The following is a 27,619-nucleotide window of genomic DNA, read 5'->3' as shown; positions in this document are numbered from 1 at the left end:
AGTAGATTTAGAGTTATGCTCCGGACAAAAATTTACTGTAAAACAAGGGCTGTTTGTAAAACATGCATGCCCCCCATATGGGCTGTCAGTTGTAGTGGCAGCCATTGTGTGAATACGTTTTTTGTCACTGTGACCTTGACCTTTGACCTAATGTAAGTTATCATCCGGAAACCATTGTACTATTTCAAGTCACTGTGACCTTGACCTTTGACCTAGTGACCTGAAAATCAATAGGGTCATCTGCCAGTCATGATCAATTTACTAATGAAGTTTCATGATCCTAGGCGTAAGCATTCTTGAGTTATCATCCGGAAACCATTTTACTATTTTGAGTCACTGTGACCTTGACCTTTGACCTAGTGACCTAACAAGAGCTGTCAGAGGACAGCGCGCTCAACTATTCGAGTGCTTGACATTATAACGTAAGCCATCATGGGGAAATTGTTCATATTCAGTAATTTATTAGACGATCTTTCAAAAATAAAAAAATAAATAAATAATTATTTTTTTTGGGGGGGGGGGGGTAGGGGGGTAGGGGGGGTAGGGGGGGTAGGGTGGTGAGAGGGGGTATAATGTGGAGTGTGGTAATTTATTAGATGTTTAAAAAAAAAAATTGGGGGGTGGTGGGGGGGGGAGTGAGAGGGGGGGTATAATGTGGGGTGGGGTAATTTATTAGATGTTAAAAAAAATTATTATTTTTTTGGGGGGAGGTGAGGTTGGGGGGGGGGAGGGATTCTGGTAGGGGCGTGGGGTATTGTTTGGGTGGAATCCATTGTGGTATTCAGGTAAGTGTTGTTTTGTCAAAGTAATAATAAAATGTGATCATAAATAAAGAAGTTATGGCAATTTAAGCAAAATGTTCAATTATCTAAGTGTAAAAGGGGCCATAATTATGTCAAAATGCTTGATACAGTGGTCTGCTCATGTTTATAGGTTGGGGTCATGTTGGCAAACAAGTATGCAACATCTAAAAGCAATATGTCAAAGGATATAGGAAATATTTGGGGTAGTACGCAAACTTTAATATAGATTTATCAATAATATGCATATTCAAAGTATAAAAGGGGCGATAATTATGACAAAATGCTTGATAGAGTTGTCTGCTCTTGTTTATAGGTTGGGGTGATGTTGGTAAACAAGTATGCAAAATATAAAAGCAATATGTCAAGGGACAATAAAAAAAACAAAAAATAATCTCACACTGACATGAACAAATATCCTCTATTTATTAAACATGAAATTTAAACTTATTGCATTTGTTTCCCCTGTATATTAGAAAGATATAATAGTTTATTACCTCCCCTGTACTGCTTATATTTATATTAATCAACAAAATGAAACATTAACACAATATTTAATATACAAAATATACAAAAAAATCTCATATTCTGATAATATTTTTACTGATCCACTTTATTTTACTCAAATGATGATGTTTCATTGGACTGATAATTATAGATTTAGGATTACAGACCAGTTGCTTCAGTTATATTGTTCAGAGTTCGCCCTGTTGGCCGCATATGCGTTCTTGAGTTATCATCCAAAAACAATTTTACCATTTCGAGTCACTGTGACCTTGACCTTTGACCTAATGACCTCAAAAACAAAAGGGGTCATCTGCAAGTCATGATCAATCTACCTATAAAGTTTCATGATCCTAGGACTAAGCGTTCTTGAGTTATCATCCGAAAACCATCTGGTGGACAGACATACAGACAGACAGACAAGACAGACAGACAAGACAGACAGACAGACCGACATGTGCAAAACAATATACCCCCTCTTCTTCGAAGGGGGGCATACTTATATAAAAGGGGAGATAATTCAAAAACTAAGGTAGATAGAGTTATGGTTCTTGGTCACTGCACTTCTCCTAGTTGCCATCTGTTTATATTTCAAGTTTTAAGTAAATCCCTTTAGTAGATTTAGAGTTATGCTCCGGACAAAAATTTACTTAAAAATTATATAAAAGGGGAGATAATTAAAAAACTAAGGTAGATAGAGTTGTGGTTCTTGGTCACTGCACTTCTCCTAGTTGCCATCTGTTTATATTATAAGTTTCAAGTAAGTCCCTTCAGTAGATTTAGAGTTATGCTCCGGACACAAATTTACTTAAAAATCATTTAAAGGAGAGATAATTCAAAAACTAAGGTAGATAGAGTTGTGGTTCTTGGTCACTCCACTTCTCCTAGTTGCCATCTGTTTATATTTCAAGTTTCAAGTAAATCCCTTAAGTATATTTAGAGTTATGCTCCGTACAAAAATTTATTTTAAAGTAATATAAAAGGGGAGATAATTAAAAAACTAAGGTAGATAGAGTTATGGTTCTTGGTCACTGCACTTCTCCTAGTGCCATCTGTTTATATTCTAAGTTTAAAGTAAATCCATTGAATAGATTTGGAGTTATGCTCAGGACAAAGTTTCAGCCGAACGGACAGACGGACGGACAGGACCCATTAAAATATCCCCTCCAAAATTTTTTTCTGCGGGGATTAAAAAGGGAATTTTTTTTTTGGGGGGGGAGAGGGATTCTGGGTAGGGGCGTGGGGTATTGTTTGGGTGGAATCTATTGTGGTATAAAGGTAAGTGTTGTTTTGTCAAAGTAATAATAAAATGTGATCATAAATAAAAGTTATGGCAATTTAAGCAAAATGTTCAATTATCTAAGTGTAAAAGGGGCCATAATTATGTCAAAATGCTTGATACAGTGGTCTGCTCTTGTTTATAGGTTGGGATCATATTGGTAAACAAGTATGCAAAAACTATAACATAGATTTATCAATAATATGCATATTCTTAGTATAAAAGGGGCAATAATTATGACAAAATGCTTGATAGAGTTGTCTGCTCTTTTTTATAGGTTGGGGTGATGTTGGTAAACAAGTATGCAAAATATGAAAGCAATATGTCAAGGGACAATGAAAATTAATGGGTAGTACAAAAACTTTAACATTTGCTGCATATTCTAAGTGGAAAAGGGGCCATAATTATGACAAAATGCTTGATAGAATTGTCTGCTCTTGTTTATAGGTTGGGGTCATGTTGGTAAACAAGTATGCAAAATATGAAAGCAATATGTCAAGGGACAATGAAAATAATTGGGGTAGTATCATATATAATAGTCGAGCTAAAAAGCACAATCTGAAACACTAAAAGGAATGTGGTTCACATTTTCATGTCAATTTAATACATTTTTCAATCAATATAGAGCTTGTGTGGATATCAGGGGATGCAAATAATGTCTTGAACATTCATACTTTGTCATTATTAAATATTTTAGGTTTAAATTGTATCCCTTTAAAAATCAAGAAAAGTTTGATAACAAATGTGGGATTTAATAATTTGATAAATCTGTTCATTTCATAAACATTTTATTCTACTGCATTCCCCACAGGCTAATCAGGGCAACATTTTATTCTACTGCATTCCCCACAGGCTAATCAGGGCAAAACTATCAGATTATGAAATTGCTTGCTGAAATTAACATGATACAGAGACTGAAAATACTAGTAGCGAATACTGTTAGGTATTTTCACTCTTGACTACCATGTGAATTGGTTCCAGAAAATTAATAGGTATATAATAAAACTTTAAACAAGCTGGACTGAAGCAGAAGCACAACAAGAAACTGCTGAACAATACCTGTGAGCAGTTGGGCATATGGCCTCCTTTCTGATAAATATCAACCTTGATATTTTCAACCTCAACTCTACTCTTCTCTGCGCCAAAGCCTGTGCATTGTGAGGCCGTACAATTAGTTGCCATGGTATCATTTTCCTGATGCCTCTTGCGACCCCGACGCAGACAATAGTCCGGCCCACTGATCTGACTCACTGGAAGACCTCGTCTGTAAGAAGTTTATTGCTCTATTTTAATGCCATATATTTTTAACAATTAACTTACAATTATGATAACAATCATAGCATTTTGTTGTCTTTTTGCCAAATATCAAAACAATTTTGTTAAGCAAACAGTAATTGATTATTCATAATGAAATGTTTAGTTTTTTTTTCAAAACAAAATATCTACAATTAAACGAGACAAACATTTTAAAAACAAGATAAACACACTCATCGGTTTAGATTAATTTTACCTTCAAAAGTATGTTAATTCTAGGTCAAGATGAGATCAGGTGCATCCAGTGTGTTGATAGTGTTCAAAGATAGCACCCAAATAAATATGGGCCATTCTCTGATAAAAAGGAGGTTTAATGCAAGTTGGTAAAGTGTCATCCCAGATTAGCCCATGTCGTCTGCACTTCCCGCCTAAACTGGATTATTGCTAAGAAGAGACTTTCTTTAAACAAACAAGAGATGTGTTTGTCAGAAACACAATGGCCCCTATTGCGCCGTTTTGAAGCCATATATTTAACCTTTGACCTTGAAGGATGACCTTGACCTTTCACCACTCAAAATGTGCAGCTCCATGAGATACACATGCATGCCATGTATCAAGTTGCTATCTTCAATATTGCAAAAGTTATCGCAAAACTTTTACCAAGGTTAAAGTTTTAGGTTAAAGTTTTGATGACAGACAGAATGGCAGACAGACAGACAGGCCAAAAACCATATACCCCCGATCATTCGATCCGGGGGCATAAAAATACCATAAAAGCAGAAAGTGTCAGCCCTAATTAGCCTGTGCAGACTGCACATGCTAAACTGGAACGACACTTTACACACATGCATTAAACCCCCTTTTCACAGAGCACAGCCCATATCAAAGCTTTGTAGCAAGCAATATTGATTTTAGACAAAACATGTCATTTTGGGGTTCACCAAGACCATTGACTTTCCAAAAATTTGGACTTTGTAAATGAGTCCAAAAGAAGGTCAATACCAAGGTAAAAATGAGGTAAGGTGAGGTGATTGTGTTTATAGTGTTCAAAGACATCACTTCAACTATCAAAGCTTGTAGGAAGTATTAATGATATTTATTTAGATAAAACATGTTATTTTGGGTTAACATTGAATGGTAGGGTGGATAAAGTACAGACAACCAGATAAACAAAAACAGACAGGCTGATTACTAACAGACAGTGTGATTACTAACAGACGGTGTGATTACTAACAGACAGTGTGATTACTAACAGACAGTGTGATTACTAACAGTGTGATTACTAACAGACAGTGTGATTACTAACAGACAGTATGATTACTAACAGACAGTGTGATTACTAACAGACAGGTTAATCAATATATGCCCCCAAGCACCAGAAGATGCAGCAGGGTGGGGGTGGGGGGGGGGGGCATACAATTGTCTTCTACATTTATCTTTTCCAACAAATCAACCATTGACAACAGATATTGACATCGCACTGTTCAATGTTTAAATATATGTATTAAAGGCAAGAATGATCCACCGATTGTGTCAATATAGTGTGTGAAATGAGATGATCGTTCCCCCATTTACCCGAGCATACGACATCTGTGTTCTTGTAGCCTGGTCGCCGCCTTCTCTATGTCTCGCACATCCTTACTGCTCCATAGTCGCTCAGCGGCTGCAGAAGCTGCTGGCCTGGAGGACATAAAACCAAAAATGGAAGATGTGAAGATACAGGGGATGTGAGTACTTTGTGGTTACCCAAACAGAAGACAAAGGGAGATAAAGGACAGCACTTTAAAACACAAAGGATTTTCGTTTTTAAAAATGCTTTTGAAACTGAAAACTATTTTAATCTGCTTAAGGGGTCACCCTTAATTCGCCTGTACAAACTGAAAGTAGAATCTGGAAGTCACTTTACACAAATGCATTAAGCAGTGCTTTCAATGGAAATGTTTAAAAAACTGTTGCTTTCAGAAGAATAACATTTTATCATTTGAAATAAAATGGTACAGAGAAAGCCAATCTTTGTTATATAATAATTATATTGTATTATTGATATTTATTATTCATAATACTAAAAGTCTTTGACATTTTAGTTATGTGAACAAAAAGTAGCAAGGGGTCTCACATAAGTCTTCATATAATGTTACATGTAAGTAAAACCAGTTATATTCTGTGTGTAAATGTAAGTTTAAATGGTGACACTGCTTGCACACGCCACATGGACTTACCAGAGAGTGGTCATGTAGTTTTCATTGTCCAAATATTCTCCCCAGAGACAAGCTTCCCCACCCAACACCTTGGACTCATCAATGCGGAAACCTGAAAACAGAAATAAGTCATTCACAGGGTTGCAACATGTTTCACTGAAACCTTGATCTTAACAATACAGAAACCAGATAACAGATATAAGTCATTCACAGGCTTGCAGCATGTTTCCACACCGAAACCTCAATCTTATCAATACAGAAACCAGAAAACAGAAATTGTGTCACTGGTAGGGTTGCATCATGTTTTCACACCAAACATTTTGGACTCCTTAATTTGTGAACCAGAAACCAGAAAGTTTTATTTACAAGGTTGCAACATACATGTATTTCCACACCCAAAACTTTGGACTTATCAATATGGAAACGTGAAATAGTCCATTTTACAGGGGTGCAACATGTTTCCACACTCCAATACCTAGAATGAATCAATTTGGAAACCAGAAAACAGAAATAGTGTCATACACAAGGTTGCAATATGCTTCCACACCAAAAACTTTTGACTCCTTATTATGACAAGGGCTGTTTGTAAAACATACGTGCCTCCCATATGGGCTGTCAGTTGTAGTGGCAGCCATTGTGTGAATATGTTTTTTGTCACTGTGACCTTGACCTTTGACCTAGTGACCTGAAAATCAATAGGGGTCATCTGCCAGTTATGATCAATGTAACTATGAAGTTTCATGATCCTATGCCTACTTATTCTTGAGTTATCATCAGGATACCAGTTTACTGTTTCAAGTCACTGTGACCTTGACCTTTGACCCAGTGACCTGAAAATTAAAAGGGGTCATCTACCAGTCATGATCAATGTACCTATGAAGTTTCATGATCCTACGTGTAAGCATTCTTGAGTTATCATCCAGAAACCATTTTACTATTTCGAGTCACTGTGACTTTGACCTTTGACCTAGTGACCTTCAAATTCAACTTTCCAGGTACTTTACCCTCATGATAATAAGAAAGTATTTGAAGTTTGAAAGCAATAGCCTTGATACTTTTGAAGTAAAGTGGATCTAAACACAAAATTTAACAAAATACTCAAAGTTACTAAGTAAAACAAGAGGGCCATGATGGCCCTGAATCGCTCACCTGACTAACCTTGCTTCATGAACTTAAATTTTATTAGACCCATATACAATCCCAAGCCAAATTTCATTAATTAATACATTCTGACAATATTTCATTAAGACGTGATGAAAACTGTGACCTCTTTCATCTACACAAGGTTTTACTAGAATTTGCCCGGTGACCTAATTTTTGACCCCAGATGACCCATATACGATCCAAAATCAGATATTATCAAGATAAACATTCTTACCATATTTCATTAAGATCATATGAAAACTATGACCTCTATTGTCTTCACAAATTTTTTCTTTGATTTGACCTAGTTTTTGACCCCAGATGACCCTAATACAATCCCAACCCAGATTTCATCAAGATTAATATTCTGGCCAAATTTCATAAAGATTTAATGAAAAATGTGACCTCTACTGTCTACAAAAGTTAGTTTTTTTAATCTGACCTAGTTTTTGACCCTAGATGACCCAAAGTCAAACCCAATCCAGATTTTAACAAGACAAACATTCTGACTATATTTCAATAAAATCTGATGAAAACTGTGACCTCTATAGTCTACACAAGGTTTTTCTATTAGTTTACCTAGTGCCTAGTTGCTGACCCCAGATGACCCAAATACAATCCAAACAGGGCTCCTCTTGCCCAAAAATTTATGTGGCCAACATTTTAGCCAAATGGAATTTTGTGTAGCCAAATTTTAGAAACTGTAGCCAAAGTTTTAGCAAAGCATTTGCAGGGGTCAAAGTTGGATATTTTGAAAATCCTGAACTTAAAGCTGGGGCCAGGGGGCCGCAGGGCCCTCGGTGGGTCCAGGGGACAAGGGGGCCAGAGGCCCCCAGAAGCTCCTGGATTCGACACATTTAAAGGGTGCCTGTACCTGTTCTGGTGATTCTATTTTCTTAAAAAAACAACATACACATATATTTAAAAATCTTCATGTATTTGATAAAGAACACAAAGTTAGTCAAAAGGCAATTCATTCACATGCACCCTCTGTCTGGCATGGACTCGACTGCAGGTGTTGCTTTTGAAGAACCAGATAAAACCTGTAACAGTGGTTACAAATTATATTTTTCACACATACTTTAAAAAAAGTCAATAATACATGTTTAATTAATGCAGAATCAAATGTCACCATCTATATTCACAGAATCATGCTGCCAGAAGCCTCCACATACACCTAAGAAAATTGGGTATGGTGGCTTCTGCTAAACAGTTAAAATTGAAAATTTCAGCATGGGTTCCCCTAGTTTTTATCCCAATCGTTGTTTGAATGCTAAATAATTGTATCCTGGTGTGACCCAAATTTGACGATGTAACGGTTACATGAAGCAATATTTAGCAAATAATTTAAGAAATAATGAATGTTTAATAGCACAAAATAATAATTTTAAACTCGGCTGTATTACTTTGAAATGATTCCAAGACAATAATCATCCATTTAATCGATAAAAATAGAACATCGTCGAATTAAGGTGTCGGCGAATTTGGATTACGGTAGGTTGCCCATATTTGTTTTACAAAAAGTAAAAAAAAACACTTTTCTTGCTGCTGGGCTCATATGTTGGGGACAATAAAACATTTTATTTAACTAAAAAAGACCTGTCCCAGTCAGCAAAAATGGCGTATTTGATCGTATTTTCAATTACTGTTAAAATTCTTTTCCTGATTTATGCTTTATTCAAAGGTCAAAATGTTTAAAAAGCTCACAATCGATGAATCATACGTTATTAATAAAAAAAAATTGGCAAATTTGCTAGATCTTTCTTGCCGATTTTTGATGCAAAACAACCTAAACAGTAAACTTTAGCAACAGAAAATACGACCAAATTCGGGGTGTTAATTAAAAAAAATAAAAACCCTACCTGGTTGGTCTTGCTGGTTCTTATATTCTTTATGGTATAAGGGCCCTCTGTGTGGAGACGCAATGCCTTCTTCCCACAAGACTGATAATTCAGTGTTTTCTTACAAACTTCTCAAACCGCTTTTCCACAAAGCTTCCACTTTTCTCAACCAGTTCACTACCCGCCCGTAGACTACAGCGGGGAATGGCCACCCATTATAAACTGTACGCTGAAGTTTCTTTAGCTACAAACGATTTGTTTTCACATCAGTAATTTGTCTCGATGACCGGTGTTAATGCCGACTGCGTATGAATTTTTCAGGTCAATAACACGGCGATGTATTGATGCACAGTCTACAGCTGAAAGCGGTTAATATCTGGGACGGCATGTCAGGAAAAAAATCAATACCGATAATTCGCATTGTTCATTAATTAAGCAACGATTAATAACACTTATCCTTTATGGATTTTCATGAAAGAAAAACCATAATAAAGAAAATTTTATTCTCTTTAATCTGATATATAAACAAGTTTGGAAAGAATTGGATGAAAAATTTGGACTTTATTGCATAAACATCATTTTCTCAATTCAAGGGGAGGTAATTCTGTACTTCATGGACCAATAATGCTCATTTTTTTGTAGGGTTCGTGTCCTCATTGATATAAAGACACTGTGCAAATTTGGAAAGGATCGGACAAAAAATGTGGAAGATTTTTGAAAGTTTTCACAAAATAGGCAAAAACGAATAAACATGCAAAGTTCAACGAGCTCCTGCGGCCATGTTTTTTGACGAATCAAATTTCTTTGAACAACTTTTTCAGGGGAGCCTTCAAAGGTCATCCCTGTGAAATTTTTTGAAAATCTGATGAGCGGTTTCTGACAAGAAGATTTTTTAAGGTTTTTACCATATATGGTCATGGCGGCCATCTTGGTTATGTGATCAAATTTTTTTTAACAATTCTTTTGTCCCATGACCTAGGGATGCTCCACATGAAATTTATTTGAAATTGGCTCAATGGTTTAGTAGAAGAAGATGTTTACAAATTGTTTACAGACAGACAGACGGACGGACGGACGCCGGACGCTGAGTGATCACAATAGCTCACCCCCAGCTATCACTCAGGTGAACTTAAAAGGGCCATAATTCTGTCAAAATGCCAACCAGAGTTATTCAACTTTTCCTGTACAGTCCCCTTATGATAGTTAGCAGAGTGTTCCAATTCTGAAAGCAATAGCTATGATACTTTAGGAGTAAAGTGGACCAAAACACAAAACTTAACCAAATTTTCAATTTAATATTCTAAATATAAAAAGGACCATAATTCTGTCAAAATGAAAGTCACATTTACATAACTTTGCCTGCACAGTCCCTTAATTATAGTTAGTACTTTTGATATTTTAAGAAAAAAGTGGACCTAAACACAAAACTTAACCAAATTATATTTTGTCTAAGAATAAAAAAGGAACATAATTCTTACAAAATGCTTGATACAGCTGTCTGCTCTTGTTTATAGATTGGGGTCATGTTGGTAAAGAAGTATGCACAATATAAAAGAAATATTCCAAGGGACATAGAAAATATTTAAGGTGGTACGCAAACTTAATCATTCCAATGCTCATGCTCAGGCGGACGCCGGGTGAGTAGGATAGCTCCACTATATATATTTCATATATAAAAGTCAAGCTAAAAATGGAAGTTCAAGGTCAAGGTCATCCTTAGCGTTCTTGAGTTATCATCCGGAAACCACCTGGTGGACGGACCGACATACCCACCGACCGACTGACATGAGCAAAGCAATATACCCCCTCTTCTTCGAAGGGGGGCATAATAATACTGAAATACAGCTAAAAACTGCAAAATACTCCAGCTAAATAACAAACATGAATTATAACCATGCAACTTTTTGCAAGTGCAAATATCTCAGACATGTGTGGATCACTGAATATGTAACAAGAGCACCGCCTTGTGGGTGCAGACCGCTCATCTATTTTTCTTTTAAAGGTGTAGGGACCTATCTCAATTTCAATCACAAAGGAGGGAGGGGTGGAGTGGAGAGGGGTGTATAGTGTGGGGGTGTGGTCATTTATTACATTATCTTCCAAAAATGTAAAAAAAATGCAAAAAAAATATTTATTTTTTTTTTTTGGGGGGGGGGGGATTCTCGGGTGGGATGGTTGGACAGTATTTCAAAAATAAAATAATAAAAATAAATATTTGTGTTTTTTACCCATTTTTAAAAAAAAAAAGAGATGTGTTCGTCGGAAACACAATGCCGCCTATTGCGCCGCTTTAAAAAAAAATTATTTGTTGTTTTTTTACCTTTGACCTTGAAGGATGACCGTCTTGACCTTGAACTTCCACCACTCAAAATGTGCAGCTTTATGAGAACGCCGCTTTGAAACATTTTTGTTTACCTTTGACCTTGAAGGATGACCTTCACCTTGAAGGATAACCTTGACCTTGAACTTCCACCACTCAAAATGTGTAGCTTCATGATAACGCCGCTTTGAAATTTATTTAATTTTTACCTTTGACCTTGAAGAATGACCTTGACCTTGAACTTCAACCACTCAAAATGTGCAGCTTCATGAGAACGCTGCTTTGAACTTATTTTTTGTTGACCTTTGACCTTGAAGGATGACCTTGACCTTGAAGGATGACCTTTACCTTGAACTTCCACCACTCAAAATGTGCAGCTTCATGAAAACGCCACTTTGAATATTTTTTTTGGATTTTTTTTTACTTTGAAGGATGACCTTGACCTTGAACTTCCACCACTCGAAATGTGCAGCTTCATGATAACGCCGCTTTGATTTTTTTTTACCTTTGACCTTGAAGGATGACCTTGACCTTGAAGGATGACCTTGACCTTGAACTTCCACCACTCAAAATGTGCAGCTTAATGATAACGCCGCTTTGATTTATTTTTTTTACCTTTGACCTTGAAGGATGACCTTGACCTTGAAGGATGACCTTGACCTTGAACTTCCACCACTCAAAATGTGCAGCTTCATGAGAACGCCGCTTTGAATTTTTTTAATTTATTTTTTTTACCTTGAAGGATGACCTTGACCTTGAACTTCCACCACTCAAAATGTGCAGCTTCATGCATGCCAAATATCAAGTTCCTATCTTCAATATTAAAAAAGTTATGGCCAATGTTAAAGTTTTCGGACGGACAGACACCATATATTTGACATTTGACCTTGGAGGATAACCTTGACCTTTCACCACTCAAAATGTTATGCTCCATGAGATACACATGCATGCCAAATATCAAGTTGCTATCTTCAATATTAAAAAAGTTATGGCCAATGTTAGTTTTCGGACGGACAGACGCCATAAATTTGACATTTGACCTTGAAGAATGACCTTGACCTTTCACCACTCAAAATGTGCAGCTCCATGAGATACACATGCATGCCAAATATCAAGTTGCTATCTTCAATAGTGAAGAAGTTATGGCCAATGTTAAAGTTTTTTTCGGACTGACATACTTACGGATAGTTCAACTGCTATATGCTACCCTACCAGGGGAATAACAATTTTTTGGGGTGGGGGGTGTATAGTGTGAGGGTGTGGTGGTCATTTGTTAGATGATCTTTAAACAAGGGACAAAATTGTCACAAAACCAGGTTTTCATTGTGAAAAAAAAATCTGATAAAGGGAGAAAACTCAAACTGAACTTTTGAAATGACCAAAAAAAATTAACCCCCTTTGTAAGTTTTTTTTTTTTTTAATCTATTTTTAGTCGTGGCGACCTTGACATTGGAGATATTGACGTGATTCTTTCGTGGGACACACCGTCCCATGATGGTGAACAAATGTGCCAAATGATTTTAAAATCTCACAATGAATGACATAGTTATGGCCAGGACAAGCTCATTTATGGCCATTTTTGACCTTTGAACTCAAAGTGTGACCTTGACCTTGGAGATATCGACGTAATTATTTCGCGCGACACACCGTCCAATGATGGTGAACAAATGTGCCAAATGATTTTAAAATCTGACGATGAACGACATAGTTATGGCTCGGACAAGCTCATTTATGGCCATTTTTGACCTTTGAACTCAAAGTGTGACCTTGACCTTGGAGATATCGACGTAATTATTTCGCGCGACACACCCTCCAATGATGGTGAACAAATGTGCCAAATGATTTTAAAATCTGACAATGAACGACATAGTTATGGCCCGGACAAGCTTATTCCGCCAGCCCGCCAGCCAGCCAGCCCGCCCGCATTTGCCAATCTAATAACCAGTTTTTTCCTTCGGAAAACCTGGTTAAAAAAAATGGGGGGATTAAGTGGGGGATTCGGGGGGGGGGGGGGGGGGGGGGGGGGGGGGGGGGGGGGGGGTTGAAGTTTGAAAGCAATAGCCTTGATACTTTAGTAGTAAAGTGGATCTAAATGCAAAATGTCACCATATATTCAAAGTTACTAAGTCAAAAAAGGGCCATTATTCCATAAAAATGACAACCAGAGTTATGCAACTTGTCCTTTACTGTCCCCTTATGATAGTTTGTGAGTGTTCCAAGTATGAAAGCAATATCTATGATACTTTAGGGGTAAAGTGGACCAAAACACAAAACTTAACCAAATTTTCAAGTAAAAAGGGCCCATAATTCTGTCAAAATGCCAGTCAGAGTTACATAACTTTGCCTGCACAGTCCCCCGTATGAAAGCAATAGCTTTGATACATAAGGAATAAAATGGACCTAAACACAAAACTTAACCAAAATTTTCAATTTTCTAAGTATAAAAAGGGCACATAATCTGTTAAAATGCAAGCCAGAGTTATCTTACTTTGCCTGCCTAGTGCCCTTATGATAGAAAGTGTACCAAGTTTGAATGCAATAGCATTGATACTTTATGAGAAAAGTGGACCTAAACGCAAAACTTAACCGGACACCGACGCCAAGGTGATGACAATAGCTCATAATTTTTTTTCAAAAAAAAGATGAGCTAAAAATTAATAACGGTATCAAAACTTCATAGTGATAACATAAATAAAGTTTCAATTTAATTGCTTGAGAAATGTGCAAGTAGCTTCACAAACTTTTAACATGAAATATTGGTTGACAGACCAGCACAGTGACTATTATACTACCTGTCACACTCTGCCTTGGTGCATAGGTTTAAATAAGCATAAACACTGTACCATTTTGATGACGTACAATGAGCCATATATCAGGCATATAGGGTGGATCCACCAAAAAGAATATTTGCTCATTATGGGAAAATGAGGCTTAATGCATGTGTGTAAAATGTGGTCAATTATTAGCCTTGGCAGTCCACACAGGCTAATCAGGGATGACATTTTCTGCCGCTATTGTATTCTTTGTTCAAAGGATGTCTCTACTTAGCCAAAATCTAATTCAGGCGGAAAATTTTGTCCCTGATAAGCCTGTGCAGACTGCACAGGCTAATCTGGTAGGACACTTAACACACAAGCTTACCATATGAGGAGTCAGCAGGGTCGCACTGATAGTACTTGATCCACTTGGTGCCGTACTCGATGTAGTTGATGTACCAGCACGTGGAGTAGATGACGTTCATGCCCAGGGATATTGCCCGCTCTACCTCCTCCATACCTCCCAACCATACCTGGATTATCGAGTCGTTCGGCAACTGAAACACCCAGCAAAATATGTGCAAAAGCCTTTTATAAAATAACAACCTGGTTTAAATTTTGGTTGCAGCTGAAATTTTAATTTTATAGTTTAAGTAAGCGGACTCAACAATAAGGGCATTGCTTTTAACTATTGTTATACTCCTTTAATTGATGTTTCGGCATAATGCCTTTATCAAAACAATGGAAATTATATGTTAACTACATTTTTACGTCTTTTGACTGCACAATTTAAAATTTCCATTGTTTTGATAAAGGCATTATGCCGAAACGTCAATTAAAGGAGTATAATCAGAGAGTTATAATTATTTAATATCCCTTAGGATAATTCAACTGAGCTTATACTATTGTTGCAGCTAAAGTTCCTTCCTTTAAATTCATCTATGCTTCCTTCAACTGTGAAACTGCAAATGAGTTTCAAAAGTTCATATAATTTCTGTCAGATGGTCGGACATTTAGTCATATGTAAGTTCAAACAGAAAATCCCAATGCTCATCACATCTAACTTTTTGGTGGCATAAAACTTACACCTTCATTAAAGCCTCCTATGAAAACTGGGCTTAATGCATGTGCGTCAAGTGTCATCCCATACTAGCCTGCACAGTCTGCACAGGCTAATCATGGAAAATTGTCTGCATAAACTTTCCATAAAAGCGGAACAAATGGTCCCTGATTAGCCTTTGCAGACTGTGCCAGCTTATCTGAGACTACACGATGTCCATGCATTTAGCCCTGTTTTCACAGAATGCGTCTCATTTCTATTAGGATTAAGCACAAGAAATGAAGTGAACCTTGACATTGTTGTTCATGATTTCCTGCCAGAACACCAGTCTTAGCCCACTGGATCGCTTGCTGGCCAGGGATTGGATGTCCTTCACAAGTCTGTAACATATGGGCATGGTAAAGGTTATATACATTTGCCGCACAAACTATCTTTGGCAAAAAAAGAAGTGAACAAAACGATGTTATATTACAAATTGGAAAATTTAACAAAAAGGCATTCTCCTAAAAATCAGAACAAAATTGGCAAGAACTCTTAAGAACGAGTTATCTTAAAAGGATCTGTTTGGGGCCTTTAGTGATTGATCAGCATGTTAATTGGACATTAATGGGAGACTTCTTAGGTATTTCACAATAAAACAAGAGATGTGTTTGTCAGAAACACAATGCCCCCTATTGCGCTGCTTTGAAGCCATATATTTGACCTTTGACCTTGATGGATGACCTTGACATTTCACCACGCATAATGTGCAGCTCCATGAGATACACATGCATGCCAAATATCAAGTTGATATCTTCAATATTGCAAAAGTTTTGACCAAGGTTAAAGTTTTGGGACACACACATACAATGAATTAATGAATGACAAACATACAGGCCAAAAACATTCCATCCGGGGGGCGTAAAAAAATCATCCATCAAACAGCCATAGAAATAAGTGGATACCTTAATTCAGCCACATTATGCGGAAATGGGTCTTATGCCAAATGTGGCCAGCGTAGCTCCAATACCAGTCTGCATATTTGCGCAGTATGGTCAGAAGCTACCATGGGCACTTTGAAGTCATGCAAGGTTTTGTGGTCTCATCAGCAGAACAGAGTGTGTGCATTCACAACCTTGTCTAGAGCTACATTGGCCGCATGTGGCATGAGAGCGGTTTCCCATGAAGCAGCTAACATAATTGCAAACACAGTGTGATTGCTTGATTTTTCTGTTTTAGCAGTAACAAAGTAATATTACTGAATTGTGATAACCAACTCACATTTTTCACCCAAAAAGCTATATGGTTCATCAGTACCAACGGCACATACTTGCGCCGGTAAAAAGTATGTGCCGTTAATTGACAACACACCTACTTGAATCAGAGATAGGGGGAGAGTAGACCATAGAAATGAGTCACTTTCTGAGAAAACTGGGCTTAATGCATGCGCTTAAATTTTCGCCCCAGATTAGCCTGTGCAGTCCACACAGGCTAATCTGGGAGGGCACATTCCGCCTAAATTAGATTTTTGCTAAAAAGAGACTTGTAACTAAAAATGTCATAAAAGCGGAAAGTGTTGTCCCTGATTAGCCTGTGCGAACTGCACAGGCTAATCTGGGACAACACTTTACGCACATGCATTATGCCCAGTTTTCTCAGAACACGACTTTCATGACCATTCCCCAAACAAGCTAGGTGACCAGGCTGGCATTTGAACCCACTTTCATGGTTTTGACAGTCCAGCTTTACCTACCGAGCTGGCCGATAGACTAAATGCTTCTGTCAATGCCATAGAAATGGATGGGCGATAATATACACTGCACAATTTACAGACACATATTTCACCTTGTAACATAATATTCCAGCACTTTGCGAATGTCATAACCGTAGTAGAACGAGTTTGTCTGCATATTAGATTCTGACTTGCCATCCAGAAGGGCTTGGAACTTTGTCACTTCTGGATTTGACTGCCTGCAAAAGAACAATGCATAAACACTTATAATTTATGATCATATAAAGTATTATTTTTTTAATAAACTGATTAAAATTATACAATATTTATTTTATATAAGGAAACAAACAAATAGCTAAAGATCGTTACATTCCTAAGAAAGGATGATGACACAAGTCCATGTAAAAGCATAAATAGAATTTGTCATAAAAGTGACAAAGAATTACCTTAACACACCCTAACACACCATGCCATATATGAAGCATGTAAACAAAATACAAGAGTGTTCACCTAAGACCTCACTGCACTAAAGTGTTCTAAGCAAGTAGATTCACTAGGTTTCTCAATAGACTTTTCAGGAAAACTGCCCCAAAACCTCCCAGTCATGTTTTTGATCGAACTGCAATCATTTTTTAACAAGCCCGGATATTATAACACATTTTTAATGTCCTCAGAAAGTTCCAAATGTGTGGGTCACAAACGTGACTTCTGGAGTGTTCATATGCTCATATGCAGCACATATTAATGTGGAACTAGAAATGGCGCGGCAGAGGCCGACGCGTATCCCCACGCCGAATGTTTGACCTAGGTGTGCCCCAGGGTTGGTAATGGGGCCATGCATAGTTGAGATTGACCGTATTGTCATAAGAGAAGTTCAGTATCAATTTGAAGTGAATCGGTGTAGAAATGAAGAAATTATAGTAAAGGCAATTTTGGGTGGGGGTGGTCTATGTGGGCGGGGCCCCAGGGTTGGTTATGGGGCCATGCATAGTTGAGATTGACCCTAATGTCATAAGAGAAGTTCAGTATCAATTTGAAGTGAATCCGTGTAGAAATGAAAAAATTATAGTAAATGGAATTTTTTGGTGGGTGTGGCCTATGTGGGCGGGCACCCCAGGGTTGGGATTGGGGCCATGCATAGTTGAGATTGACCCTAATGTCATAACAAAAGTTCAGTATCAATTTGAAGTGAATCCGTGTAGAAATGAAAAAATTATAGTAAATGGAATTTTTTGGTGGGTGTGGCCTATGTGGGCGGGCACCCCAGGGTTGGGATTGGGGCCATGCATGGTTGAGATTGACCGTATTGTCATAAGAGAGGTCCAGTATCAATTTGAAGTGAATCGGTGTAGAAATAAAGAAGTAAATGTAAAATAACCTAAAAAAATGAGTGATAATTTCTGACGCGGTCCCACCCCAACCGCTATAACTTTTGACCCAGGGGTCAGATCAAAATTCCAAATAGTGCAGGGTCGCACATATGCTCATAGCTACCATGTGTGTAAGTTTCAAGGTTCTAGTGCTTTTAGTGTAGGAGGAGATAGTGACAGACGGACGGACGGCGGAGATAACCACAATATCCCCACCTTTTTTTCAAAAAGCGTGGGGATAATTATTCATTTATACCCATAACCATGTCATGTTATGATACTTTAATAAACTGTGTAAGGTATGAACAGTATGTCCACCACTGTTTTCATACCTATTGACATAGACAATAAAAGTCTAAGACAAATAAACAAAAACAAAACAAATATCAACAGAGGAAAACAACTTACCAGCACGTCATAGGGACTTCATCACCACCAATATGCAAGTATTCATCCTTGAAAACATGGAGGACATCTTTGAAGAAATTCTTGAGGAAGCGAAAGGTCTCGTTCTTGCTGGGGTCAAGGGGTCCCAGGTAACCGTCTACAGGGTTATTTCCTTGGTAACACTGTGTCAAGATGTCCGGGCGACTGAGGCCCCAGGAGTATGTGTGACCTGGCGCAATGAAGGGTAAGCCATAAGCAATCATGATCAGTGGTGCGATTTGGAAATGGCACAGCAGAAAATAACATAACTCTACTCAACTGGAAATACCATATGTCCACTTAATATAACATAAAATACCTCCAGTTAAATGGAAATACCATGCCTAAAATTACTAAAATACAGCACACCTGTTCTTCATGGAAAATACTATACATCCACTTAATGGAAAATACAATGCCTCAACTAAAGGGAAAATACAATGCACCCACTTCATCATAAATATCATAACTACATTTGATGGCAAACACCATAACCCCACTTAAAGGAAAAAACAATACCTCAACTCAATGGAAAATGCAATACAGTAACCAAAACTTAATGGGAAATACCATGCCTATACGTGCCAGAATATTCCAGGTCTAAATAGGGACATTCCATCAAAATGGTCAGGACATTTTACCAAAAGCAGGACTGTCCTGCCAGGACATCTAAACTGATAAATAATTCCAACTTTACTTTAGTAAATAATCAGTATATTACTTACAAAAACATTTGGCAAATATTGACAATAAATGTTTTTAAGAATTTCACGAATACAAACATTTTCCATTTTCCGAAAGTAAACACATGTGTAAGGGGTACCGGGAGACCCGTAATGCAATGTGCGCGCATCAACCTCTATTCTTATTTCAACCAATCATCAATTAACTCTAAATTTAGATTGTTGCAATATGTTATAACTATTTTCTAAAAATCATTTAACAATTAAAGAACAAGGGCTGTTTGTAAAACATGCATGCCCCCCTATATGGGCTATAAGTTGTAGTAGCAGCCATTGTGTGAATACGTTTTTTGTCACTGTGAACGGTGGTGGTGGTGGTGGTGGTAGTAGTAGTAGCAGCAATAGCAGTAGCAGTTGTAGTAGAAGTTGTTGTTGTTATTGTTGTAGTAGTAGTAGTAGTAGTAGAAGTAGTAGTAGTAGTAGTAGTAGTAGTAGTAGTAGTAGTAGTAGTAGTAGTAGTAGTAGTAGTAGTTGTTGTTGTAGAAATAGTAGTAGTAGTAGTAGTAGTAATAGTGGTAGTAGTGGTAATAGTGGTAATAGTGGTAGTAGTAGTAGTAGTAGTAGTAGTAGTAGAAGTAGTAGTAGTAGTAGTAGTAGTGGTAGTAGTTGTAGTAGTAGTAGTAGTTGTAGTAGTAGTAGTAGTAGTAGTAGTAGTAGTAGTAGTAGTAGTAGTAGTAGTAGTAGTAGTAGTAGTAGTAGAAGAAGTAGTAGTAGTAGTAGAAGTAGTAGAAGTAGTAGTAGTAGTAGTAGTAGTAGTAGTAGTAGTAGTAGTAGTAGTAGTATGTAGTAGTAGTAGTCGTAGTAGTAGTAGTAGTAGTAGTAGTAGTAGTAGTAGAAGTAGAAGTAGAAGTAGTAGTAGTAGTAGTAGTAGTAGTAGTAGTAGTAGTAGTAGTAGTAGTAGTAGCAGTAGCAGTAGCAGTAGCATTACAATACCAATACTTAAGAATGATCAAATGGGAAAAGGTAACCTAGCACTGGCAGTAAATATGGGGCTCATTTACAGGTCAGATTTGGAATCTCTGCTGTAAAATGAGATTTTAAATGAATTAAAGGGAGGCAAATGCTGTAATAAAAAGAACATGCATAAACAGTAGTTGTTTCCCTTGTTTGAACCATGCTAAATCCTTAAAATGACTATTTCCAGTAACTGTGACCTTCACCTGTGACCTTGACCTTTGACCTAGTGACCTCAAAATCAATAGGGGTCATCTGCGAGTCATGATCAATGAACCTATGAAGTTTCATGATCCTAGCCCCAAGCGTTCTTGAGTTATCATCCGGAAACCACCTGGTGGACGGACCGACCAACCGACCGACCGACCGACCTACCGACCGACCGACTGACATGAGCAAAGCAATATACCCCCTCTTCTTCGAAGGAGGGCATAAAAATTATACGAAACATACTGTGTATCGGTAAGCATTCTAAATGTTTGATATAAAAGTTCGGTGTTGTGACAGGTTTTTAACCTCAGGTTGTATAGTTCACAGGATAATAGTACAATAATTGAATGGGCCATGAAATACAAAAGCAGTCTGCTTTTATTTCAGAACCATATATAAATCGATCACAATTAGCGACCCTTATCATTTTTTTTATTCTTTTTTTATATATATTTTTTTTTAACTGCGCATGCGTGAAGATGGCGGCAAAAATTTCTACTTGATTTTATTGACAACAACAGAAGCTTAGGTGATTTTGATTTATTTGAAATAGATACTCCACTTCAGAGGGAAACCTGTGATCTTGGTGCAAATAGATTTGGCGATTATTTATTAGACGTATGTAAATCTTCCAATATACAAATTGTAAACGGTAGACTATTTTAAGATAAAGGAGTTGGCAAATTAACTTGTTTTACTCATAATGGAGAAAGTAAAGTAGACTATTTGTTGACATCAGTCAAAAACTTTCACGATTTAACCGATTTTAAAGTGCACGATTTCACTGAATTTTCCAATCATGCCCCAGTGACATTTGCTCTGAGCACGAATAATCCGGTTCCTAACTGTAAAAATAATCAGCGCATATACGTTAAATGGAAATCAGAGTACAGGGATAATTTTGTGCACAACATATTAAGTGGTGCTCAAGAACTAGAACACAATTTACAGTCAGGTATTCACTCGCGATGCGATCCGGATTTGTTAGTCTCGGAGTTCACTGATTTTCTAAATAAACCAGGTGAAAAGTATTTTAAACATGTAATTAGTAATAATGTTTCTAACAATCACAGTAGATTCGCTTCTGCTGACACAAATAAACAACGCTGGTTTAACGCGGAATGCAGACAAAAACGGACAGAGTATACCCGAAGAGTTTACCAGTATAATTTAAATAAAAATATACATACACGAACAATCATGCTGGCAGCAAGGAAAGAATATAAATATTTATGTCGGAAAACAAAATCTACGTTTAACAGAGAACAGGGAATGAAATTAAATAACATGAGTCGCAAAAATCCTCGCGAATTCTGAAATTATTAAAACAAAAAACGGTATCACCCAAAGCTGATAATATATCGCTGCAAGATTTCTATGAGTATTTCAATACGTTAGCTTCTGAGGCTGACGTTAACGTAAACAACGACGAAAGCGACAGTTATTTACGTCAGTTTGATAGTATAGAAAATCCAATAAGCTCTTACCCTAACCTAGACAAACCCATTTCCCAAGAAGAAATAATTAAAGCTACAAGGCGTTTAAATAATAATAAGGCAGCCTAGAACGATAAAATTATTTTTGAATACTTTAAAGAAACAGCGCATATAATAGTCAAACCATTCGAATTATTATTTAATTATATTTTGGATACGAAACAATTTCCAAAGAGCTGGTTAACGGGAGTTATTATTCCGTTACATAAACGGGGCGATAATTCCTATCCAAATAACTATAGAGGCATTACGTTGTTAAGCTGTTTTGTGAAACTATTTACAAATGTGTTAAACGAACGCTTAAAATCTTGGGCAGAAACCCATGACATTCTTACAGACGCGCAGTTCGGATTTAAACCAAATGGCAGTACCTTTGATGCAATTTTCATTCGTAACCATTTAATAGAAAAGCAAATACATAGTAAAAACAAACTTTTCTGCTGTTATGTCGATTACCGGAAGGCGTACAATCTTATAAATCGTGGACAGATATGACATAAAATGATTTTATCGGGAATGGACGGCAAGTTAATTTCACTTATCCGCTCTATGTATAGCGAGATCAAACTGCAAGTTAAACACATGGGTTCACTTTGGACCTTTTTAGTAGTCGGATTATTACAAGGAGAAATAACTTCACCGATAATGTTTTCCCTATTTATTAATGATATAGAATTTAATTTGCAAAACGGAATAAATGCAGGAATAACGTTAGATCAATTGTCTATTTATCTCCTCCTATTTGCGGATGATGCTGTCATTTTCTCAGAAACTAAAGAAGGACTTCAGGAATCGTTGAACAATCTAGAATTATAATGCAACAAATGGAATTTAACTGTAAATATTGAAAAAACAAAAATAATGGTATTTAGAAAAGGGGGACCGCTAAGCAAAAACTGCAAATGGACATACAAAGAAAAAGTCATTGAAATAGTTAGCAATTTTAACTACCTTGGTATTGTTATGTCAAGTGGTCGGGCTCATTTATACCTGCCACTAATACACTTTATGGTAAAGCTACAAGGGCTATGAATTCACTTTTTTGTATTACAAAAGATATGGAAGTGCCAATAAATGTTGTGTTCAAGCTGTTTGATTCATATGTATTATCAATCCTTAATTATAATTGCGTAGTATGGGGATTTATTGCGGTAACTAATATTGAACGTATTCACAGAAAGTTCTGTAAAAGACTGTTAAATGTAAAACTGTCAACAAATTCAATGTCACTCTATGCCGAACTTGGTCCATTTCCTTTGTAAATTGGTAGATACCTACGAATTGTTAAATATTTTTTAAACTTCATCAAAAGAAACAAGGAAATTGTATTCTTACAACAGTCATTAATATGCAAAGATTAGAAATTGAAACACAAAATAACACTGTTAATTGATCCTTTAAAGTTTGCAAAATTTTAAACCAAACAGGATTGACAGATGTATGGTTGTTTACTGAGTCAGTTATAATTGGAAGTTTTATTCCTTTGTTAAAGACTAGACTCAGAGATCAGTATGTATCTGAGTGGAGAGTTAATGTTGATTCATCCACTTCATTACTTTTGTATAAGGAACTTAATTCTGCATTTGAAAGATCTGTGTATTTAGATGTCATTGACAATAAAAAACATAGAAACATGATTGCTAAAATATGTCTATCTTCACATAATTTTTTAATTGAAACTGGTAGACATTATAACATTATCAGAAATGAAAGAATTTGTACATTATGTAATCTTAACGATTTAGAAGACGAATATGACTTTTTACTTAGATGTCCATTTTATTTAGAAGAAAGATCAAAATATATATCAAAATACTATTCAATAAGACCAAGTATGCATACATTTTTGAAACTCTTAAATAGTCATAATAAAGGTACCCTTCGGAATTTAGCAATTTACTGTATAACATGTTTTAAGAAAAGAAATAAGGTTAATTTTGTTTTACTCTACTTTTATAATGGTTATTTATTAACCGTTTGATATGAAATGAATATACTGTGTTTTAATTTGTTGACGCCAAATTTTGTTGACATTTTCAGTGTATTTTGTAAATTTTCTATGTATTTCTGCTGTTTCCTCTGTTGGTGTTTATATATAGTTGAGTATGAATACTCAATTCAGTGTGTACATTAACACACAACACTCTCACGAGTAATTTATTATTATCTTTATTTACGGTATTTTTTCACGCATGTATGAATGTTTATATTGATCTCGATGAGCTGTTATATGCTTAAGTGAATAAAATATTTGTTCTGTTGTTCTGTCTGCATAAAAACAACATGGAGTGAATGCCTGATAAAATCAATTATTTGCAGATTTATCGCTGATAAGGAAAAAAAACGCTGGTGCATTCAGGTCGTTAATATCACATAAGTGGGACTGTCCTGCAGAGAGTATGACGTCTGGCATGTATGATCATGCCTTGATTTAATGAAAAATAACATACCTGCACTCAATATAAAATACCATAATTCCACTCAATTTAAAATACTATACCTCAACTGGTAAATACCATGCCTCCACTTAATGGAAAAAAACAATACCTCAACTTCATAGAATATACCATGCCTCCAATTAAAGAAACAAAACATGCCTCAACATAATTGAAAATACCATGCCTCCACTTAATTTAAAATATCATACCTCCACTTAATTGGGTCAACAAAAGTCTTCATTCTTAAACATATCAATTTAAGATTATTACTTTTTGTTTTGTGCTGAAAGGAGGAGAAATTACACACATTAATGATGAAAATGGGTGTGAAAAAGGGTTTATTGCATGTGCGTAAAGTGTCATCCCAGATGAGCCAGTGCAGTCCACACAGGCTAATCAGGGACAACACTCTCTGCGTTAACTTGATTTATGAAAAGAAGACTTTCTTGAAATGAAAATATTATAAAAGCGGAAAGTGTAGTCCCTCATTAGCCTGTGCGGACTGCACTGGCTAATCTGTGACGACAATTTACGCACATGCATAAAAACCCTTTTTCACAGAGCACGGCACATTTATTATCTTATTTTCTAATGGTGTTTCATCACAAAACATAAGTCTTCTCAAGTTATATCTGTATAGGGTATTAACAGTACTAAAACTCATTATTGTATGTTTGTTATAATTTACAAGCCCCAAAGACCTCGACCATCCTGCAATTAACCTCAAAAACATAGGGCCCCTTCTTTTTCTTTTCCACCCCAAAATAACCATCTCACCAGTTTTCATGGTTGTATGTTGTAGATAACATGTGGAAATTAATGATCTATAAAGTGACAGACATACAGTCAGGACAGAGGCCATGCAATATATTCCACTTTATAAACATTTATATGAGAAAAACTAGAACAGTCTCTGAAGATGACATAATACCATGCCATGGCGCATTTCAAACAGTGCTAATTCACACTGTTCACACACAAACATAAAACACTTCACATTAAGTTAATAAAGTGCCAAAATTAAAGGGCACATAATTCTGTAATAAATAGTGTGACATTAGCATAAATAGCTTCATGCCTTTGGAAATAATAAATTGAACAACAAATCTTTAAAGTTTGATGTTGATATGCAGAAACACCATGCCCTCTATTGCCCCGCTTTGAAGCCATATATTTGACCTTTGACCTTTCAGGATGACCTTGACCTTTCACCACTCAAAATGTGCAGCTTCATTAAATACACATGCATGCCAAATATCAAGTTGCTATAGGCCAAAAACAATATACCCCCGATCATTCGATCCGGGGGCATAAAAAGCACACATGTTCAATGATGTTAAGTATCCAAAATATCCTATTTTTAAAAGCACATTATTCTTCAAGGAATATTGCAACATACACAAAAATAACTTCTTTCACTTTTGCAATTACTCTGCAAAGAACATTGCGACACGCATGAACATTATGCTTTGCACTTCTACATAGTTTAAACACCATATCTATAGAATTTCATGTTGATAGGCATAACAATGAAATGCTAGTTTGGTACACAAAGTACGCATGTGCAGCAATATAGACCAAGCGACCGACAGGGTGATTCAAGCTTACAGAAACTACTTAGTTTAAAACCTATTTATTTTAGCTCGATTGCATCGAAGGCCTCAGGCTTATAGAAATGTTCTTGAGTCCGTTGCCTTGGCCTTTAACCAGTGCTTGGTGTCTTTGGGAGATGATCTAGAGAACACTCCCTGGGTTGGGATCAAACCCGTGACTTCCTGATCACTAGGCAGACAACTTTTCCATTACGCCACTGCGAACTTTTACCAAAACTACTTCACTGGTTGAGGTATCAATAACAAAAATATTTTGTTTGCTTTCTCAACATAGATAAATTTCAAACATTTATTAACATATTGGTAGTGTCTCTTATACAGTCATTTTTAGGCTAATCCTACCTGGGGTATCAAATTCTGGCTCCACTCTTATGCCACGCAGTCTAGCAAACTCAATAATGTCCGCCACATCTTCAGGCATGTACACAAATGTTGGATGAAAGGCTCCCTTAAATTCAAAACATCATTTATATTACTAGAATATCCACCAATTTAATAGTTTCACTGGAAACAGGTTTTCCATGAACAAGCCTCTTGTAATTGCAGATTAATTTTGGCTTTGGACAATGATTGTTATCTTATCTGGTACACATGCATGTCACTGCACTTATGGAATTACACTTCAACACCGTTATTTTGAACACCTATAATCCAAGACACCGTTATTTCGAAGTATTTTTCGGGTCCCAATTGTGGTTCTTCTTTGTTCAATGTAAAATTTCATTGTTAATCCGAACTTTGTTAAACCGAAGAAATCGTTAATTCGAAGTGATTCTGTCGGTCCCAACACTATAATTCGCACCTTATTATCAATCTTTAATCCGAAGTCAAAACTGCAAAACACCGAGCGTAATTTCACACCTATGTCGTCTGCGCATTGCGCGTCAAAAGCCGATAATTACACCTTTGTCGTCTGCGCGTAGCATGTTAATTTTGTCAAAAGCCGACGACGAGGCCGACAACACAAGAATGAACTTGATATCTTATCAACGTGTGATCACATGCATCAACGACGTAAGGCAGTTCTGCGAGCAAAACACGGGCGGAAGTGAGTTCTTCAATGTCCTTGACAAATTGGAGAAATATGTTACACGCGTCCAGTTTAGTGCTGCTAAAGCCGGTGTTCAGAGAGACATCGCGTCTTATTAAAAAAAAAGTTCATTCATTTCCGAAAATGTATTCATATGTATTTACATGTATGATGTGCTGTTCATGATATTTTATATGTTCTGTAATTAGAGAAAAATAAAAAGAAGAAAAAGAATCGTTTTATTCCTCCGTTTGTTAGAAATCTATTGCTATCTGACTAGTTTACATTTTTAAGTAAAACAATTATTAAAAGTACGGTGTGACCGAACTATGTGAATCCCACAACGTTTTATTTTTACAGAATCAAAGAAATCGTCTGTCAAATGTTTATTTCGAATTATCATTAATCCGAAGTTTTTTTAAAGGTCCCGACGACTTCGAAATAACAGTGTTGAAGTGGACATTTTATCCCCA

The 27,619-nt window shown here is 36.5% G+C and overlaps 1 protein-coding gene and 1 long non-coding RNA gene across 4 annotated transcripts in view; both read right to left on the bottom strand.

Moving 5' to 3' along the window:
* LOC127844929 (uncharacterized) overlaps window positions 1–27,619 on the bottom strand; it is a 150,302-nt gene that overhangs the window by 11,620 nt on the left and 111,063 nt on the right. For all 3 annotated transcript variants that reach the window (XM_052375492.1, XM_052375491.1, XM_052375490.1), the window contains 8 exons: window positions 26,459–26,564; window positions 18,645–18,852; window positions 16,980–17,105; window positions 15,445–15,535; window positions 14,481–14,652; window positions 6,057–6,147; window positions 5,413–5,517; window positions 3,643–3,847 (listed from right to left, as the gene is read on the bottom strand). In XM_052375492.1, coding sequence (XP_052231452.1) covers window positions 3,643–3,847; window positions 5,413–5,517; window positions 6,057–6,147; window positions 14,481–14,652; window positions 15,445–15,535; window positions 16,980–17,105; window positions 18,645–18,852; window positions 26,459–26,564 — 1,104 coding nt within the window. The remainder of the gene's footprint in view (window positions 1–3,642; window positions 3,848–5,412; window positions 5,518–6,056; window positions 6,148–14,480; window positions 14,653–15,444; window positions 15,536–16,979; window positions 17,106–18,644; window positions 18,853–26,458; window positions 26,565–27,619) is intronic.
* LOC127844935 (uncharacterized) overlaps window positions 1–27,619 on the bottom strand; it is a 168,157-nt gene that overhangs the window by 34,269 nt on the left and 106,269 nt on the right. The gene's annotated exons all lie outside the window — the stretch shown is intronic.

The sequence above is a fragment of the Dreissena polymorpha genome, chromosome 9 (genome assembly GCF_020536995.1).
Source record: "Dreissena polymorpha isolate Duluth1 chromosome 9, UMN_Dpol_1.0, whole genome shotgun sequence".
In the NCBI taxonomy this organism is placed as follows: Eukaryota; Metazoa; Mollusca; class Bivalvia; order Myida; family Dreissenidae; genus Dreissena; species Dreissena polymorpha.
The sequence above is the reverse complement of the archived record's forward strand: the minus strand, read 5'-3'. Positions and strand labels throughout refer to the sequence as shown.